This window comes from Heterodontus francisci, chromosome 6 (assembly GCF_036365525.1).
Source record: "Heterodontus francisci isolate sHetFra1 chromosome 6, sHetFra1.hap1, whole genome shotgun sequence".
Lineage (NCBI taxonomy): Eukaryota > Metazoa > Chordata > Chondrichthyes > Heterodontiformes > Heterodontidae > Heterodontus > Heterodontus francisci.
In genome coordinates this window covers 54,223,541-54,241,620 of record NC_090376.1, presented here as the reverse complement: position 1 = coordinate 54,241,620, position 18,080 = coordinate 54,223,541, and the positions used below count along the sequence as shown (strand labels likewise).

Sequence of the window (18,080 nt, the reverse complement as noted above, 5' to 3'; positions counted from 1 at the left end):
TTAAAAAAAAACATCTTTTGTGAAGGCCAGGAAAAGTCTTCAGGCTGCAGAGGCACATTGTTCTGGGAGGAATTTGAGGGTAGTGCCACTGACCATGCCAGGTCGTATTTCTTTCTGTCGCGAAAATAAACTCTGAATTGCATTTGATGCAACTTTGTATGCTTTTTTTTTAAAAAGAAAATGCTAATCAATGAATCAAGTGAACAATTAATATATTTTTCTTTAGATAACTTAAATTATGAACGCTTAATTCAATACTTAAAGCTTGTTTTATGTAGTAATTTATTCTTTGCATTTAAAGGAACTTTCATATTTTCTACTTTGCAGATTTACTGGAGCCAGAAAGCAATAAATTCTGAAAGGTAACATTTATGATCTGCAAGCTGACTCCATAAGTACCTTCAGTGGGGAGGGGTGCGAAAAAAATTCAGTTTTGAGGTTTTGCTAAATCCCTTTGCTTAATCAATGTATTGTTCAATAATTGGTTCTTGAGGTGAACTATGAGTATTAAAGTTTTAGTTCTTGCATTTTGCTAACAAATGTTAAGTGTACATTTTATAGTTTTGGTACTCTTTGAATGTAATTGATTTTGGGTGGTAAAATGTGGACTGAATTATGGAGTTTAATGATGCAGGGAAAATTGTGCTGTGTTTCCAGATGACTTTAGAGCATAACCATTACAGGTTTTCTTGATTCAAAAAAATGTAGGTGAGCAGGTTGCCCCTTCATAACAATGCTAGATTTAGTAATAGTTTGAAATATTGTTCTCGGTCTCTGCCATAAGACTCTATTCCCTAGCCCCCTCACCCTTGCTACTGTCTGAAGCTGAACTAGCCCATTCGCAACCTTGTGTCCTATTTGAATTAGGTTTCCGACCGACATATCCCCTCCAACACCAAGACTGCCTACTTCCACCTCCATGACATCGCCTGTTCCTATGCCTGCCTCAGCTCATCTGCTGAAACCCTCATCCATGCCTTTGTTACTTCTGCACTGGATTATTCGAATGCTCTTCTGGCTGGCCTCCCACTTTGCGCTGTTCATAAACTTGAGCTCATGCAAAACTCACCAACTCCCATTCACTCCTCATCCCTGTGCTCGCTGACCTACATTGACTCCCAGTCTGGTAATGCTTCATTCTTAAAATTCTCATCCTTGTTTTCAATTCCCTTCATGGTCTTGCCCCTCCCTATCTCGGTAATCTGCTACAGCCCTTTGTGATCCCTTGTCTCTTGTGCATCCCAGACTTTCACTGCTCCAACAGTGGCAGCAATGCCTTCAGCTGCTTAGGTTCCAGACTCTGGAATTCCCAAACTAAACCCCTCCATGTCTCTACTTCCTCCTTTTTTAAGGGGCTCCTCAAAATCCTATCTCACCTGTCCTAATATCTCCTCCCGTGGCTTGTGTCAAATTTTGTTAAGGCTCCTGTGAAGCACCTTAGCAAAATGTCCTAAGTTAAAGGCGCTGTATTGATGCAAATTGTTGAGTGCTGAGCCTGTTAGCTAATTTTCTTTATTGAGTTTGACTGCTAATTGAATCATAGAACCATTTTGCCAGTACTCTCTCTTTAACTGGAGTTATCTATGCTAATCCCATTTCTCTGCTCCTCCTGTCCTTTTATATTCTTCCTTTGTCAATTCTTATCCAATTTCCTTGTAAACAAAGTCATTTTGTGTTATTTACTCATGATTTCAGCAATCCTTAGTCCTTTGCTACAATTCAGAATATATAATTTCAAATTGAGAATTTTTTTTCCCTAAGCTTTGAGATGGAGGAAACAGAGGCTTGCAAAGATACGTGTCAGCTTAATCTGCAGTGTGAAAAAGACACTGAAAAGCTCACCTACCAAAGAGAGAAGCACTGCAGTTTGGAGAGCAAAAAATGGACAAGAAACCAACATTGCGCAGAGAAAAATAAAAATCCTGATGGGTGTGGAAAGGAAAGTGGTGGCTTACAGGCCAAGTTGAGGACTGCTGAGAGTAAAGGCGAGACTTGTGACTGTGATGCTGAGAGAAATGTAATCGATGATGGGTATGTATCCAGGTATATTCCTTATAAAGGGTATTCTGTCTCACTCTTGAGGTATTTTTATTGAATCCAATTCTTTTTTGACAGCTGTAAAGCATTACTTTGTAGATGTTTTCCATGTGTTGCTATGACTACTGCCAATAAAAAACAGGAGTGTTTTAAATTATTTTTACCTGAAATGAGTACAACTTGTTAAATGGAGAAAGTAAGCCAAAGAATGTTTATTGTACAATCTGTATTGAATATGGATGTTATCTAAAATTTAATAAGATTTTCACTGCGTAATGTAGTCAATTCTTAAAAAAAAAAAATTAGATGCCAGAATGATAAACTGACCATGGTTGGAAATTTAACTCCAGTCTGTTATGATTTTTCTAATGTAGGATATATTGTCACATTTTCCTTCGATGTATTCCCCTATGGTCAAGACAGAACAAGTAGCCTGCTCCTAGGCCACCACCACTCGCATTGGTGGCCTTCTGCCCGAAAAGTGTGTTGGTAAAGGTGGCCTGTTTGGTGTGACTTTCCCTCGTAATCCCTATGCTACTTAGAAATGCTGTGATTGGGAATCCTATAGTGTGTTTTTTCTGTGTAGCTCCTGACTTTATTACAGCCTTGGTTCAAACATGGACAAAAGAACTGAACTCAAGAGGTGAGGTAAGAGTGACTGCCCTTGACATCAAGGTAGTATGTGACAGAATATGGCATCAATGGACCCTGAGCAAAACTGGAATCAATGGGAATCGGGGGGAAGCTCTCTGCTGGTTGGAGTCATACCTAGCACAAAGGAAGATGGTTGTGGTTGTTGGAGGTCAATTATCTCAGCTCCAGGACATCACTGCAGGCGTTCCTCAGGGTAGTGCCCAAGCCCAACCTCTTCAGCTGTTTCATCAATGACCTTCCTTTAAACATAGTCAGAAGTGGGGATGTTCTCTGATGATTGCACAATGTTCAGCAACATTCGCGACTTCTCAGATACTGAAGCAGTCCATGTAGAAATGCAGCAAGACCTGAACAATATCCAGGCTTGGACTGATGAGTGGCACAAATGTTACTTGCCACTTAAGTGCCAGGCAATGACCATCTCCAACAAGAGAGAATCTAACCATCTCCCCTTGTTATTCAATGGTATTGCAATCACTGAAGCCCCCACTATCAACATCCTGGGGTTACCATTGACCAGAAACTGAACTGGAGTAGCCATATAAATACTGTGGATACAAGAGCAGGTCAGAGGCTGGGAATCATGTGGCGAGTAACTCGCCTCCTGACTCCCTAAAGCCTGTCCACAAGGCACAAGTCTGGAGTGTGATGGAATACTCTCCACTTGCCTGGATGGGTGCAGTTCCAACATCACTCAAGAAGCTTGACACCATCCAGGACAAAGCAGCCTACTTGATTGTGCATGGGGTGCCAAACATTCACTCTCTTCACCACCGTGCACAGTGGCAGCAGTGTGTACCATCTGCAAGATACACTGCAGCAACGCTCCAAGGCTCCTTCAACAGCACCTTCCAAACCCGAGACCTCTACCACCTAGAAGGACAAGGGCGGCAGCTGCATGGGAACACCATCACCTGCAAGTTCCTCTCAAAACCATACACCATCCTGACTTGGAACTATATCGCTGTTCCTTCATTATTGCTGGGTCAAAATCTTGGAACTCCCTTAACACAGTGGGTGTACCTACCTCACATGGGCTGCAGCGGTTCAAGAAGGCAGCTCACCACCACCTTCTCAAGGGAAATTAGGGATGGGCAATAAATGGTGGCCTTGTCAGCGACACCCATATCTCATGAACGAATAATTTAAAAAACTGAATGGAACATTCCATGGCACCAAAGCCAGACCCTTCCTTTGTAACACTGGGGACAAGTAGAACCTCAGCATTAGCTGACACCTAGTGTTTGTGTACCAAGGGTCTATGCACAGCTTAATGCAGTGACATGTAACGGTGGTTATCAAGATGAGGACAACGTTGAGTATGTTTTCCCCCTCCTTTATTTGAAGATTTGTACCTTGTCCTTTTTCGATCTCCAGATAAAGTGGAAGGTGGCTTGGGTGACTGTGATGGCGAAGCCGTGAGGTACCGCCCAGATCTGCACTACTTAAAGTACCAGGAAGAGCACTTGATGACCAGGTTCTTGCCTGCAATCGAGAGGGAGCATCTCTCTCATTCTCCATTTCTGCTTTACTTCAACTATATGCTCCTCCTAGGCCTCTCTCAATTGTATTCCCAACATCTTCAGGTAGTCTAACATGACTGTGAAGTGGATAAAGGATCAATCGGCGCAGATCCCAAAAAAACAGCCTCACTTTTGCGGCCATTTATTCTGCCTCCCAAGGCAAATTTCAACTGGTCGCAGATGCTCATCAATTTGCAGACTGACTGATCCAAACAGAAGATGACAATATCATCCATGTACAGGGCGGCCTTGCCCTGAGCACCTCTGCTGCCTTACATTGTCACCTTTCTGATGACTTAGCAAAAGGTTTGATGCACTAAATGAACAAGACAGAGGAGAGAACAGGTCTGCACATAACATCCTGGAGGTCATGCAGGAAGAAGGGATAGTGGATCCTATCCTGTGACTGCAGGAACCAGTCATTTGGCAGAATGCCTTATCACCAGAACTTTCAAACAAGCACCAAGATGTAGCTTGGTGGTAAGGGCTCTTCCTGTCAAATTCTTCATGCGTACCCAATGTCTCGTCGCCATTGTACACTGTCCAAGATGATTGTTCGGAAGAGACAGTCACCCATTAGCAGTGATAGTGGAAGACAAGTTCATGGACTGCATTCAAGATAGTTATGTAGATCAGTATGTCAAAGCACCAACTAAGGAACAGGATATTTTGGATCTAGTATAGTGCAATGACACCAGGTTAATATTCCTGTAGTAAAAGCTTCTGGGGAAGAGTGATCATAATATGATGGAATTTCTAAATTGAGTTTGAGTGATTTAGTTGAGCTCAAAACTAGGACCTTAAATTTAAACAAAGCAAACTGCATAATTGAGGGGCGAAAGGGCTAAGGTGGATCAAGAAGCCAGATAAAAAGATATGGTAGGTTGGCAATGGCAGTCATTTGAAGAATTGATTCATAATTCACCACCATTATATAATCCCCTAGGGAATAAATAACCTCCATTAAAAGTGTTTTAACCGTGGTTGACAGAATTTAAAGATAGTATTGGATTAAAGGGAGAGGCTTATTACGTTGTCAAAAAGAATAGGAAGCCTGAGGACTGGGATGATAAAATTCAGCAATTGATGACGAAGAAATTAGTGAAGAGAAAATAGGATATGAAAGTAAACAAGCTAGAGACATAAAAGCAGATTCTAAAAGCTTCTATTGGTATGTAACAAGGAAGAGATTAGTGAAAGTAAATGGGTCCCTTGGAGGCAGAGACAGGAGAAACTGAGAATAAAAAATGACATACAATACTTTGGGGTAGAAATTCATCTTGGGCAGCAACACAAAACAAGCTGTATTGGATTGGCTGCCCATTATGCACAGCTCCTGATATTTAATTCCATTGATTGCAGTGGAACTTGAATATCAGGCGCTGCTGATCCAATGCCTCCTGTATTGTGCAACCACCTGAGACGAATTTCTATCCTATTGTGTCTATCATCACAATGGAAGACACGTTAAACATTCTGGAAGAAGTGGGGAACCAAAGGGCTGGTGAAAATGAGGAACTTGAGGGTATTACTATTAAAGAAATAGTACTGGAGAAATTAATGGGACTAAAAGCCAACAATTCCCCTGGATCTGATGGTCTACATTCTTGGGTTTTAAAAGAGGTAGCTACAGAGAGTGGATGCATTAGTTTTGATTTTGCAGAATTCTCTAGATTCTGGAACTGTCCCTGTGGGTTTGCACTTAGCATACTTAATCCTGCTATTCAAAAAATTGGGGTAGGGTGGGGGAGGAAGGAAAGGGTGAGAACTAGGAACTATAGGCCAGATAACCTGACAGCAGTAGGGAAAGTGTTGGAATCCATTATTGGGGATGTGGTAATGGAGCACTGAAAGAATCATGATTAGACAGAATCAACACAGGTGTATAAAAGGGAAATAGTGTTTGACAGATGTTCGATGCTTTTGAGGTTGTAACTAGCAGTGTAGATGAAGGGGAAACCAGTGGATGTAGTGTATTTGGATTGTCAAAAAGCATCTGATGAAATGCCGTACAAGAGGTTACCACATATATAATAAGGGCTCATGGGATTGTGGGAAATATATTGGCATGGATTGAGGATTGGTTAAGAGACAGAAAATAAACTAGGAATAAATAGGAAACCTTTGGGCTGGCAGACTATGACTAGTGGGGTACCACAAGGATCAGTGCTTGGGCCTCACTATTTACAATCCATATCAGTGATGTGGATGAGGGGGCTGAGTTAAATGTATCCAAGTCTGCTGCTGATATAAAACTAGGTGGGAAAATAAGCAGTGAGGAGGACCCAAAGAAGTTGCAAAAGGGTTTGGACAGGTGAGCAGGAATGAGGCAGATGGAGTACAATGTGAGAAATCGGGCGGCGCAGTGGTTAGCACTGCAGCCTCACAGCTCCAGGGACCCAGGTTTGATTCTGGGTACTGCCTGTGTGGAGTTTGCAATTTCTCCCTGTGTCTGCGTGGGTTTTCTCCGGGCGCTCCGGTTTCCTCCCACAAGCCAAAAGACTTGCAGGTTGGTAGGTAAATTGGCCATTATAAATTGTCACTAGTATAGGTAGGAATATGGGATTAGTGTAGGATTAGTATAAATGGGTGGTTGATGGTCGGCACAGATTCGGTGGGCCGAAGGGCCTGTTTCAGTGCTGTATCTCTAATCTAAATCTGGTTTTCTGCTTTGGTAGGGAAAAATAGGAAAGTAACATTTTAAATGGTGAGAGTGGCAAATGTTGGTGTTCAGAAGGATCTAGGTGTCCTTGTACACAAAGTTAACATGAGGTACAGCAAGCAATTAGGAAATCAAATGGTATGTTAGTCTTTATTACAAGGATTGGAGTAAAGAGTGAAGAAGTCATACTATTAAATAGAGCTTTAGTAAGACTACACCTGGAGTACTGTGTACAGTTCTACCAAAAGATGGATATACTAGCCTTGGAAGGAATGCACTAGAGGTTTTACCAGACTGATTCTTGGGATGAGGGGATTGTCCTATTAGTAAAGATTGAGCAGAGTTTAGAATAATGAAGTGATCTTGTTGAAAAATGCAAAACTCAAAAGAGGCTTGTTAGGATAGATGCTGGGAGGATGTTCCCCCTGGCTGGGGAGTCTAGAAATAAGGGTCACAGTCTCAGAATAAGGTGTTGATCATTTAGGACTGAGATGAGGAGAAACTTACTCAAAGGGTTGTGAACCTTTGGAATTCTCTACTGCAGAGAACTCTGGATGCTCAGTTGTTGAGTATATTCAAGTCAGATAGAGTTTTGGATGCTAGGGATATGGGGATAGTGTGAGAAGGCATAGCTGAAGTAAAAGATCAGCCATGATGATTCTTAATGGTGGTGTAGGCTTGAGGGACCAAATGGCCTATTCTTTATCCTGTTTCTTATTCTCTACAAGGAGTTAAGAAGCAATGGTGTTATGACTGACCCCTCAAGTCAAAGCTCCCAATCAAAATATACGATTCTGATTGTGGTGGGAGAAATGCACCATTGATTCAGTCCCGCCCCTGCACAGATCGCTTAACGTATCATTTTAAACTTTCCAAATTAAAGAAAGACCCAGCCAAATTGTACCATCTATTAAATGCTGAATGAGGCTAGCCAAACCAGGTGTCTTTAGATCAACAAGTTAACGTTTAATTAAAAAATCTAAATTCTTAAGCACTACTAAGATATAAACAACGTTAAAAATAGAAAAATTAGTGCCCTTGCATATTTACGCTCTTGCTGAAGTGAAATCTTCCAATGTGGAATAGTCCAAGGTTGCTTGAAGTCCACACAGCCATCTGATGGAGGGAGAAGAAAGGTTCTTCCACAGTAGAATGGTCCGTAGTCTAGTTCAGCAGTTGAATTGATGCTCTTTTTCTGGCGATTAATTTCAACTTTTACAGTTCAGTAGTTCAAAGAATTGATTATTTTCTTTGAAGAAATTAATCTGGCTTGGCATCAGAATTCTGAGAGTATAATAAATGGAGTTTAAATAAACTGAGAGAGAGCTCTCTTTTCCTTCAGTATATGCTGGTCCAACTGTCTGTTAACTGGCTTTTGAAAGAGTTTTTTTTTCAACTAGTTTCAATTGTCAATTGGCAACAATGTATCTCCTGATCCTCAGTCTCTGAGTGTCTGTATCAGGGGCAATGAGAATGCATTCTTTGACTCCGTTTCTGGAGCTTCTTGCCTAGCATTACTGCTGCTTTCCAGCCTTAAAGGCACACTGCATTCTTCTCGGGGAAAACAAAACTACAGAATCATAACAATGGGAAAAGACGACAGTTTAGGGCCCTCTTCCCCTACTGCACTGAGGGGTTGGAACCATTGTAAAATCCCTCTGGCTAATAACATTACCAGAAAATATTTAATTTAATGTAAATGCAAATACAATCTGCATTGTATGTGAAATGAGGCAACCTAGAGTGCAGGCATTTACCCATTGTCTCTCGAGATAAGGAGGCCAAAGAAAAAGAGTGCAAAGTATTGTATTAACCAAATTGATCTGTATTTCACAACTGCTATATGTGAATTGTACTGCAATGTACCTTTACAAATTTTCTGAATATATTTGGGAAAAATATTCGGAGATTTGAAGCTTCTCTTGTAATTGGTTGAGAAATGCTAACAAGACCATTTTAAAGAACACAATAGAAATAAATTGGTTCTCTTCAGAGACATGACATGTAACAAGATCATTGATTAAATGCAATGGCTGTTGGTTGACTGTAGAATTGTGTTTAAACTTGTTTATTTCATTTGTATGTTAAACAGCTTCTCCAAACTAGTGACACAGAATGATGAACATGGGAATAGCATTGTATGTCCAAAGTTGACAGCTATTCATAAGGAACGTCAAGATTATTTAGAGCTGAAAGTGGTATGTAATTAACAAAATGTTGATCTCTAGGCAGAGATTGTTTGACTTTCTGTTCACTGATGTCTTGTAATTGATAGAAGGCATTGAGGCCTAAAGATCTGTCCTGTAACAGAACAGAAATAAATAAGATAGTTAGGAACATAGGAAATAGGAGTAGGCCATTCAGCCTGTCAAGCCTGCTCCCCCATTCAAACATCATGGCTGATCATCTACCTCTATGCCATTTTTCCCCACTATCCCCATATTTCTCTGTCATTACTATCCAAAAATCTATCGATTTCTATCTTGAACAGACTCAATGATTGAGCTTCCGCAGCCCTCTGGGGTATAGAATTCCACAGATTCACCACCCTCTGAGTGAAGAAATTCCTCCTAATCTCTTAAATGGCCTGCCTGTTATTCTGAGACTGTCTCCTGGCTCCAGACTCGCCAGCCAGAGGAAACATCCTAACCACATCCAACCTGTTATGTCCTGTAAGAATTTTGTAAGTTTCATGAGATCATCTTTCAATCTTCGAAACTCTTGAGAATACAGGCCCAGTTTCTGCAATCTGTCCTCACAAGACAATCCTGCTATCCCAGGGATTAGTCTGGTGAACTTCCGGTGCACTCCTTCTATGGCAAGTATATCCTTCCTTAGATAAGGAAACTAAAACTGTACACCATACTCTAGGTGCAGTCTCACTAAGGCTTTATGCATTTGCAGCAGTACATCTTAACTCCTGTACTCAAATCCCCTTGCAATGAAGGCCAACATAACAATTGCCTTTCTAATTGATTGTTCTACCTGCATACTAGCTCATAGTGACACATGAACAAGGGCACGCATGTCCCTTTGGACATCAACACTTCCCAACTTGTTACCATTTAAGAAAGACTCTGCCTTTCTGTTTTTTCTACCAAAGTGGATCCTCTCTTCTCTTTGGCCTCCTTGTCTCGAGAGACAATGGGTAAGCGCCTAGAGGCGGTCAGTGGTTTGTGGAGCAGCGCCTGTAGTGGCTATAAAGGCCAATTCTAGAGTGACAGACTCTCCCACAGGCGCTGCAGATAAAATTGGTTGTCGGGGCTGTTACACAGTTGGCTCTCTCCTTGTATTTTTTTCCTGCCAACTGCTAAGTCTCTTTGACTCGCCACTCTTTAGCCCCACCTTTATGGCTGCCCGCCAGCTCATGCGATCACTGGCAACTGACTCCCACGACTTGTGGTCAGTGTCACAGGACTTCATGTTGCATTTGCAGACGTCTTTAAAGCGGAGATATGGACGACTGGTGGGTCTGATACCAGTGACGAGCTTGCTGTACAGTGCTTCCTCTGGGATCCTGCCATCTTCCATGTGGCTCACATGGCCAAGCCATCTCAAGCGCTGCTGGCTCAGTAGGGTGTATATGCTGGGGATGTTGGCTGCTCGAGGACTTCTGCGTTGGAGATACGGTAACTTCACACTTTTCACATATTCCATCTGCCATGTTGTTGCCCATTCACTTAGCCTGTTCAAATCCCCTTGGAGCTTCCTTGCATCTTCCTCACAACTTGCATTCCCACCTAGTTTTGTGTCATCAGCAAATTTGGAAATATTACATTTAATCCCCAGATCCAAATCATTTATACAGATTGTGAACTGCTGTGGCCCAAGCACTGATGCTGTACCCTACTAGTAACAGCCTGCCATCCTGAGAATGACCTGTTTATTCCTAATCTCTGCTGTCTGTCTGTTAACCAATTCTCAATCCATTGCAGTATATTATCCCATGTGCTCTCATTTTTTTTTAACCAACCTTCTACGTGAGACCTTTATCAAAAGCCTTCTGAAAATCCAAATACACCACATCCACTGGTTCTTCTTTATCTATGCTACAAGTAACATCCTCAAAAAAAAAACTCCAACAGGTTTGTCAAACATGATTTCCCTTTCACAAATTCATGTTGACTCTGCCCAATCATATATTTTCCAAGTGTCCAGTTATCTCATCCTTCGTAATTTTCCCTACTATTGAAATCAAACTAACACGCCTGTAGTTCTCCATTTTCTCTCTCACTCCCTTCTTAAATAGTGAGGTTACATTTGCTACTTTCCAGTCTGCAGGAACCCTTCTAGAATCTATAGTATTCTGAAAGATAATCACTAATGCACCTACTATCTCTAGCCATCTCCTGGTTGCTCATCTGGTCCCGGGGATTTATTAACTTGCAATCCAATTAATTTTGAGTACTACCACTTTATTGATGCTAATTTCTTTCAGTTCTTCATTTTTACAAGTCCCTTGGCTCCCTAGTATTTCTGGGAGATTTTCTATGTCTTCCTCCATGAAGATAGACACAAAGTAATTGTTTAGTTTCGCCACCATTTCCCCAATCTTAACCACAAATTCTCCTGACTCCGCCTTTAATAGACCCACATTTGTCCTGCTAATCTTTTCCTTTTCACATACCTAAAGAAGCTTTTGCAGTCCGTTTTTATGCTTCTCGCTACCTTGCATTCCTATTCTCTTTTCCCTTTCTTCCTCAGTTTCTTTGTTGGATTCTAAATTGCTCCCAATTCTTGGGCTTACCATTTTTTCTGGTGACCTTATAAGTCACCTGCTTTGATTATAATGCAATCTTTAACTTCTTTTGTTAGGCACGGTTGATTCACCTTTCCTGTTGGGTTTTTGTCTTAGACGAATGTATATTTGTTGTAAACCACATAATACTTTAAATACTAGCCATTGTTTGTTCTACCATCAAATCTTTTGATGAATTTTCCCAATCCAGCATAGCCAACTGCCAGTTCTGAAGAAGGGTCACTGACCTGAAACGTTAACTCTGCTTCTCTCTCCACAGATGCTGCCAGACCTGCTGAGTGATTCCAGTGTTTCTTGTTTTTATGCCCCTCATACTTTCATAGTTTCCTTTGTTCATATTTAAGACCCTAGTTTCAGAATGAACTATATCTCTTTGAAACTTAATGTAAAATTCAATCATATTGTGGTCATTATTTCCTAGTGGTTCCTTGACAGCAAGCTTATTAATTAAAAGCAAGTTCCGAAGAAGGGTCACTGACCCGAAACGTTAACTCTGCTTCTCTTTCCACAGATGCTGCCAGACCTTCTGAGTGATTCCAGCATTTCTTGTTTTTATTTAAGCTTATTAATTAGCTGTTTCTCATCCCATAATAAATCTAAAATAGCCTGATCTCTAGTCGGTTCCTCAACACACTGCTCCGGAAACCCATCTCTTACACAGTCCAGGAATTCATCCTTCGCAGCATTCGTGCTAATTAGGATTACCCAGTCTATATGGAAATTGAAGTAGTCCGTTATTACTGTATTGCCCATGCTACATGCAGCTCTAATTTCTTGATTTATACCATGCCCAACATTACCACTACAGTTTAGTGGCCTATAAACAACTCCCAACAATGTATGCTGCCGCTTGCTGTTTGTTAGTTCTACCAAACTGATTCTACATCTTGTTTCTTTGATCTAAGATCCTCTCTCTAATGTACTGATCTTGTCCCTTATTTGATGGCGCTACCTTATCTCCTTTTCCCTTCCGCCTATCCTTCTTAAATTACGAATATCCCTGAATATTCAGTTCCCAGTCCTGGTCACCCTGAAACCACGTCTCTGTGATGGCAATTAAATCATACCCATTTACCTCTATTTGTGCCTTCAAACCATCTACCTTGTTGCGAATGCTGCACACATTCAGATAGAGTGCCTTTAATTTTGTCTTAACATTATTCCTCATTCTGATTCTATTTGATGTTTGCCTTCATTTCATCTGCCTTCCAATTTTGCTTACTACTTTTCTACTTCCTATTACCAGTTTTGCTTCCCTCCAATCTGAGCTCCCTCTCAGGTTCCCAACACCCTACCACTTTTGTTTAAACCCTCCCCAACAGCACTAGAAAATCTCCCTGTGAGGATGTTAGTCCTGGTCCTGCTAAGGTGCAACCCGTCCATCTTGTACAAGTCCCACCTACCCCAGAACAGGTCCCAATGCCTCAGAAATCTGATGCCCTCCCTCCTACACCAATTCTCCAGCCACGTGTTCAACTGCTTATCCTTTTTTTCCTATGCTCAATAGCACATGGCACTGGGAGTAATCCTGAGATTAATGCTTTTGAGATCCTGCTTTTTAATTTATTTCCTAACTCCCTAAACTCTGCTTTCAGGACCTCATACCACCTATATCATTGGTATCCATGTGGACCATGACCTCTGGCTGTTCACCCTCCCCCAGCAGCCACTTTGTGACGTCCTTGACCCTGGCACCAGGAAGGCAACATACCATCCTGGAGTCATGTCTGTGGCTGCAGAAACGTCTGTCTGTTCCCCTGACTAACCCGAATCTCATTGCTATTGGCCTTACGCTCTTCTTCCTCCACTCCTGTGCAACTGAGCTACCCATGGTGCCGAGGACTTGGCTCTTGCTGCACTCCTCTGAGGAACCACCACCCTCACCAGTATCCAAACCAGAAAACTGGTTAGCAAGCAAGATCGACTTGAGGGACTCCTGCTCTACCTGCCTGGTTCTGTTAGACTGCCTGGCAGTCACCCATTCCCTCTCTGCCTGCGGTGTGACCACCTCCCTAAATGTGCTATCTGTGTAGTTCTGTCTTGTGGATGCATCACAGTGTTTCCAGCCGCCGCTCAAGTTCTGAAACCCAGAACTCTAGCTTCTGCAGCCGGTGACATTTCCTGCAGATATGTTTGTCAAGGATGCTTTTTTTTTATTCGTTCAGGGGATGTGGGCTTTACTGGCTATGCCAGCATTTATTACCCGTCCCTAATTGCCCTTGAGAAGGTGGTGGTGAACTGCTTTCTTGAACTGCTGCAGTCCTTGGGGTGTAGGTACACCAACAGTGCTGTTAGGAAGAGAGTTCCAGGATTTTGACCCAGCGACCACAAGTTCCCACATAACATCGGAGGCACATCCCACTTGGTCGAGCTGCCCTGCAATACCTTAATTTTACAGACTAATTGTTAGCGGAATAAGTAGAATAACTTACCAGTTACTCACCAATAGGCTTCTTCCCCGTACCAAAGTAAGAACCAAATACTGGAGGCTGAAAAGGCAGAAAAAGTAAAGAGACAAAGGAGCACCTCCTTCCCCGTATCACTGAACTCCCTCACTCACCCAACTTGTGACATGCCTTACAAAGGCCCTGAGCTTCAGTTTGTTAGTCATGCCCTACTTGCTGAATTTAATCCAGGTGAACAGATAATCATGAAGCAGCAATGTAAGTAGCATACTATTTACACAGAGTGGCGCAGTGGTTAGCACCGCAGCCTCATAGCTCCAGCGACCCGGGTTCAATTCTGGGTACTGCCTGTGAGGAGTTTGCAAGTTCTCCCTGTGTCTGCGTGGGTTTCCTCCGGGTGCTCCGGTTTCCTCCCACATGCCAAAGACTTGCAGGTTGATAGGTTAATTGGCCATTATAAATTACCCCTAGTATAGGTAGGTTATAGGGACAGGTGGGGATGTGGTAAGAATATGGAATTAGTGTAGGATTAGTATAAAATGGGTGGTTGGTGGTCGGCACAGAATCGGTGGGCCGAAGGGCCTGTTTCAGTGCTGTATCTCTAAACTAAAAAAAACTAAACGTGGGCAAGTTGATCTGGGACAAGCAAATGACCAGTGTTTAAAAATTGAAATTTCTTTGATCTTGATAAAATGAAAAAGGGCATGAATACTATATCTGTTCAAATTAAAAATGGTGAACCAAAGCACTTAATTGAAAAAAAACCGAAGACCTAGTTAGTTTGAGGCAAAAGAATTTTTGCACATTTTGCATCTTACACTGGTTCAAGTTTTGAAATGTTGGACAAAGTGTAACAAATTTGATTACTGCCTGCATCAGTCCCTCCCAATCTGGAGCCATGCACCTCTAACTGATTTTTTTTAATAAGACCATAATTTGTCATCTCGTCACTGAATGGATAACTTAATTTATATTCAAAGGTTTTGCTTCCTTGTGTGCACCAGTGGACCTAATTAATTGCAAAGTTCTTTTAATTTTATGTTAAGACAACTTGATGCTAAGAGAGCAATGGGTTTCATTTATATTTCCTAGTTTTAAGTGTTTTCTCAGTGACCACTTAAAAAAAAAATGTGCAGAATACCACTATGAAGCCCTACGTACTTTGAGCACATGTTTTCTCCATTTTTTGCAAAATTCTACACCTGAAGTGTATTACAGTGTATCTTATTTCCCATGAATGAGAGCACAGTCATGGTTTGATATACAAAAGCTTATACAAAACGTATATAAAAATACATAAATTTCATAATACAAAAAGATATAAAAAGTCCACATTTCCTACAAGTCCTCACAATTAATAACTTTTTCCCCTAATATAATTTCATTAAGCATTTGGCCTTGATGCGCAAGCCTTTTGGTAACACATTTCAGATGAAGCAAAGTAAAAATGTCAAGCACAATCAATATTACTTGCCCGAGTAAAAGAATCAGGGACAACGTCCTCACCCAAGGGTGTTGACCTCCGTTGTGCTTGGTCACCCACCAATGACTTTCTCCAATCTTTTAATTGCATCTTCCCTTTCTTTTAATTGCTTCTTCCCTCATTCATTTAGAGACTAAGGTAATAGGAGGTGTACAAACTGAGCTGCAGCTTTTAATGCTTCCCCTTTCATCCCAAACTTAAAAGGTGAAACTGCGGACTGGTACAGGAAACAAAATGCTACTTTGATCTGAGTGGGTTTGAAGCAGAATGTGGGCTCTGATGAGGCACCATGTCATTCCATGTTTCATTGAGTGTTAGTAGTGACACAGTAGATTCCCATGTATAGATACTTGTGTCTAATATGCTTTTCTCCCCACTTCTGGACACTCTTCTCACAGTTTAGTGAACCTTAGTCTAAAAGGATACGTGAACATCTTGTTCCAGGGTCCCTATGTCATGGGGAATGTGCCACTGAGGGTGAGATTCTTGTGATGATGGGGGTGGGGGGGTGGGGGTGAAAGAAATGGGTGTGGACTGTATGGTCATCAGACATCTAGGCAGCATGTTAGCCCATCAAGTGGGGTGATCTGTACATGGTTCTTTAAGCATTGTTTTCAGCGTCCTGTTTCCCCCCTCCACTATCCCTGAAGATTGTGGAAGATGTAAGACGTATACTCTATGGCGGATGCCCAAAGATTCTTGCAATTGGGGGAAAAATTCCAGTAAAATGGGATCCTTAGTTACTATCTACCTTTAGTGGTAGTTCCCACCTACAGATCACCTCACAATAAAATTCTGGCAGCAGTGAGTGCATTGTTTGGCCTGCAGGGGAAGGCTTCAATCAATTTGGTAAATTGATCTATGACAACCAAGACATATGTGTAATTGCCCCGGGTTGTGGGGGTGCAAGGGGCCAATAAAGTCGATTTGAAGGTACAGGTTTTGCAGCAGGCATGGCAAACAACAGGACACTTAGAGATTGACATCATTCTCTGTTGTGGGCTGCCAAGCCATGGCCAAGATCTTGTCTTGGGTGGACTCTGCTGAGTAGTATCTCCTGGTCAGGTGGGAATGGAAGAGGAAAAACAACTCCTCACCAACCACTGGTAGAATGCACACCACAGGAAGCTTATCTGGGCTGGGCTGAGACATGAGCAATGGGACCATGTTAGCTTACTTGAGACATGACTGGGTTGCCCAGGTCAAGGGGGCAACCAGTGATTTCTCCTGTTCGTGCCAGGCAATGACTGGCGTAGGGGTCATACTGTTGCTGGAGTGAACCAAGCGTCGAAGGGTTTTGCAGCTGCAATGGGACAACATTGGTCGATGCCATCAGATTCCCATTCGCCATAGAGTGCAGCTTCTTTGGCTGCCCTATTGGCTTCTGAATTACCGTTGCTGTGAACTTGCCCTTTTTTGTGATCTGCAATCTTGCCAGGGCAGGGCTGGGAATGGTTTTGTAGGGCTGCCCGTAACTTCTGTAACCAGGGCCCATGAGGCAACAGTTTGCCAACTGAGGTTTGGTAGGCATTCTTGTGGTACAGGGGAAGGGCTAGTACAACAATGATGGCATAGGCACTATCGGACCAAATATTCATGGACCTATCATCTGTTAATAAAGCAAGCATTCAGCGAGCTGGGAGGAGTGTCGGGAGTAATGTTCTTTGATTACTTTTGTCTGGTAGAATCTGTGCATACCCCTTGTGTGGTGTTCCTTGCATATGAAAAATGGAACCGTCGACATAGACGTCTGGGGCCTCCTTAAGCGGTCCCTGCAGAATGGGGTGCAAATTGAAATCCGTAAGGGGCAGCGGATATTTGTGGGGGGGTCACCTTCGGACGCCAGGAGCTGTGGAAGCAGTGTCGTCAACTTGGGGGTGATGTCAATTTCCAGCTGCTGTAATTATAAAGTCCATTTACTCAATCTCTCAGAGGAGACCAGCGAGTCTGCAGGCTTCATTAACCAGTTCAGTGGCATGTGCAGGAAATGTAGGATTATTTGTTGAAGGCCTGTATTGTATGTGAAGTGTTGAACAGTCCAAAACTTAGCTAGAAGGTGACACTCCCATACTGAGCATGTGGTTTCCACTCCTTGCAGAATCTTCGAGGCATAAGCGTAGTCTCCCAATGTGCTCTTGACACAGCACAGCAGTTGGACTCTGGCCTGTAGCTCCTATTTCCAGGTGAAATGGTTGAGTGGGATTGGGCGTCAGCAAGCACATCGCTTGCATAATTGACTATTTGAGACTCGTAAGAGTTGTGGTGTGATCCTTTGTCCAGCTGGGCTGAACTGTCTGTGCCTTTTAAAAGTTTGTACAAGAGTTATGCTGGCTTGGCAAAGCTGGGAATAAAATTTCTATGATAACTGACGAGGCCTAGGAATGATCAGAGAGCAGTTTGAGGTAGGGAGCAGAGATCTTTGGATGATTCCGACTCTGTGAGCTGTTATGAAAGTGATTCAGTTTTTTTGTGAAAATATTTTTTGAGGATAGTCAAACTGAATAAATGTTGGACTAGTTTTTATTTCAAGAGGGTAATTAAGAGGGCATTGAAAGAA

General features: G+C 42.2%; 1 protein-coding gene across 1 annotated transcript in view; it reads left to right on the top strand.

The window, feature by feature from the left end:
* The window catches only part of rnf17 (ring finger protein 17), a 209,787-nt gene that overhangs the window by 44,909 nt on the left and 146,798 nt on the right, over positions 1–18,080 (top strand). The window contains exons 7-9 of the mRNA XM_068033701.1: positions 328–362; positions 1,762–2,031; positions 8,969–9,074. Of these exons, the coding sequence (XP_067889802.1) occupies positions 328–362; positions 1,762–2,031; positions 8,969–9,074 (411 nt within the window). The remainder of the gene's footprint in view (positions 1–327; positions 363–1,761; positions 2,032–8,968; positions 9,075–18,080) is intronic.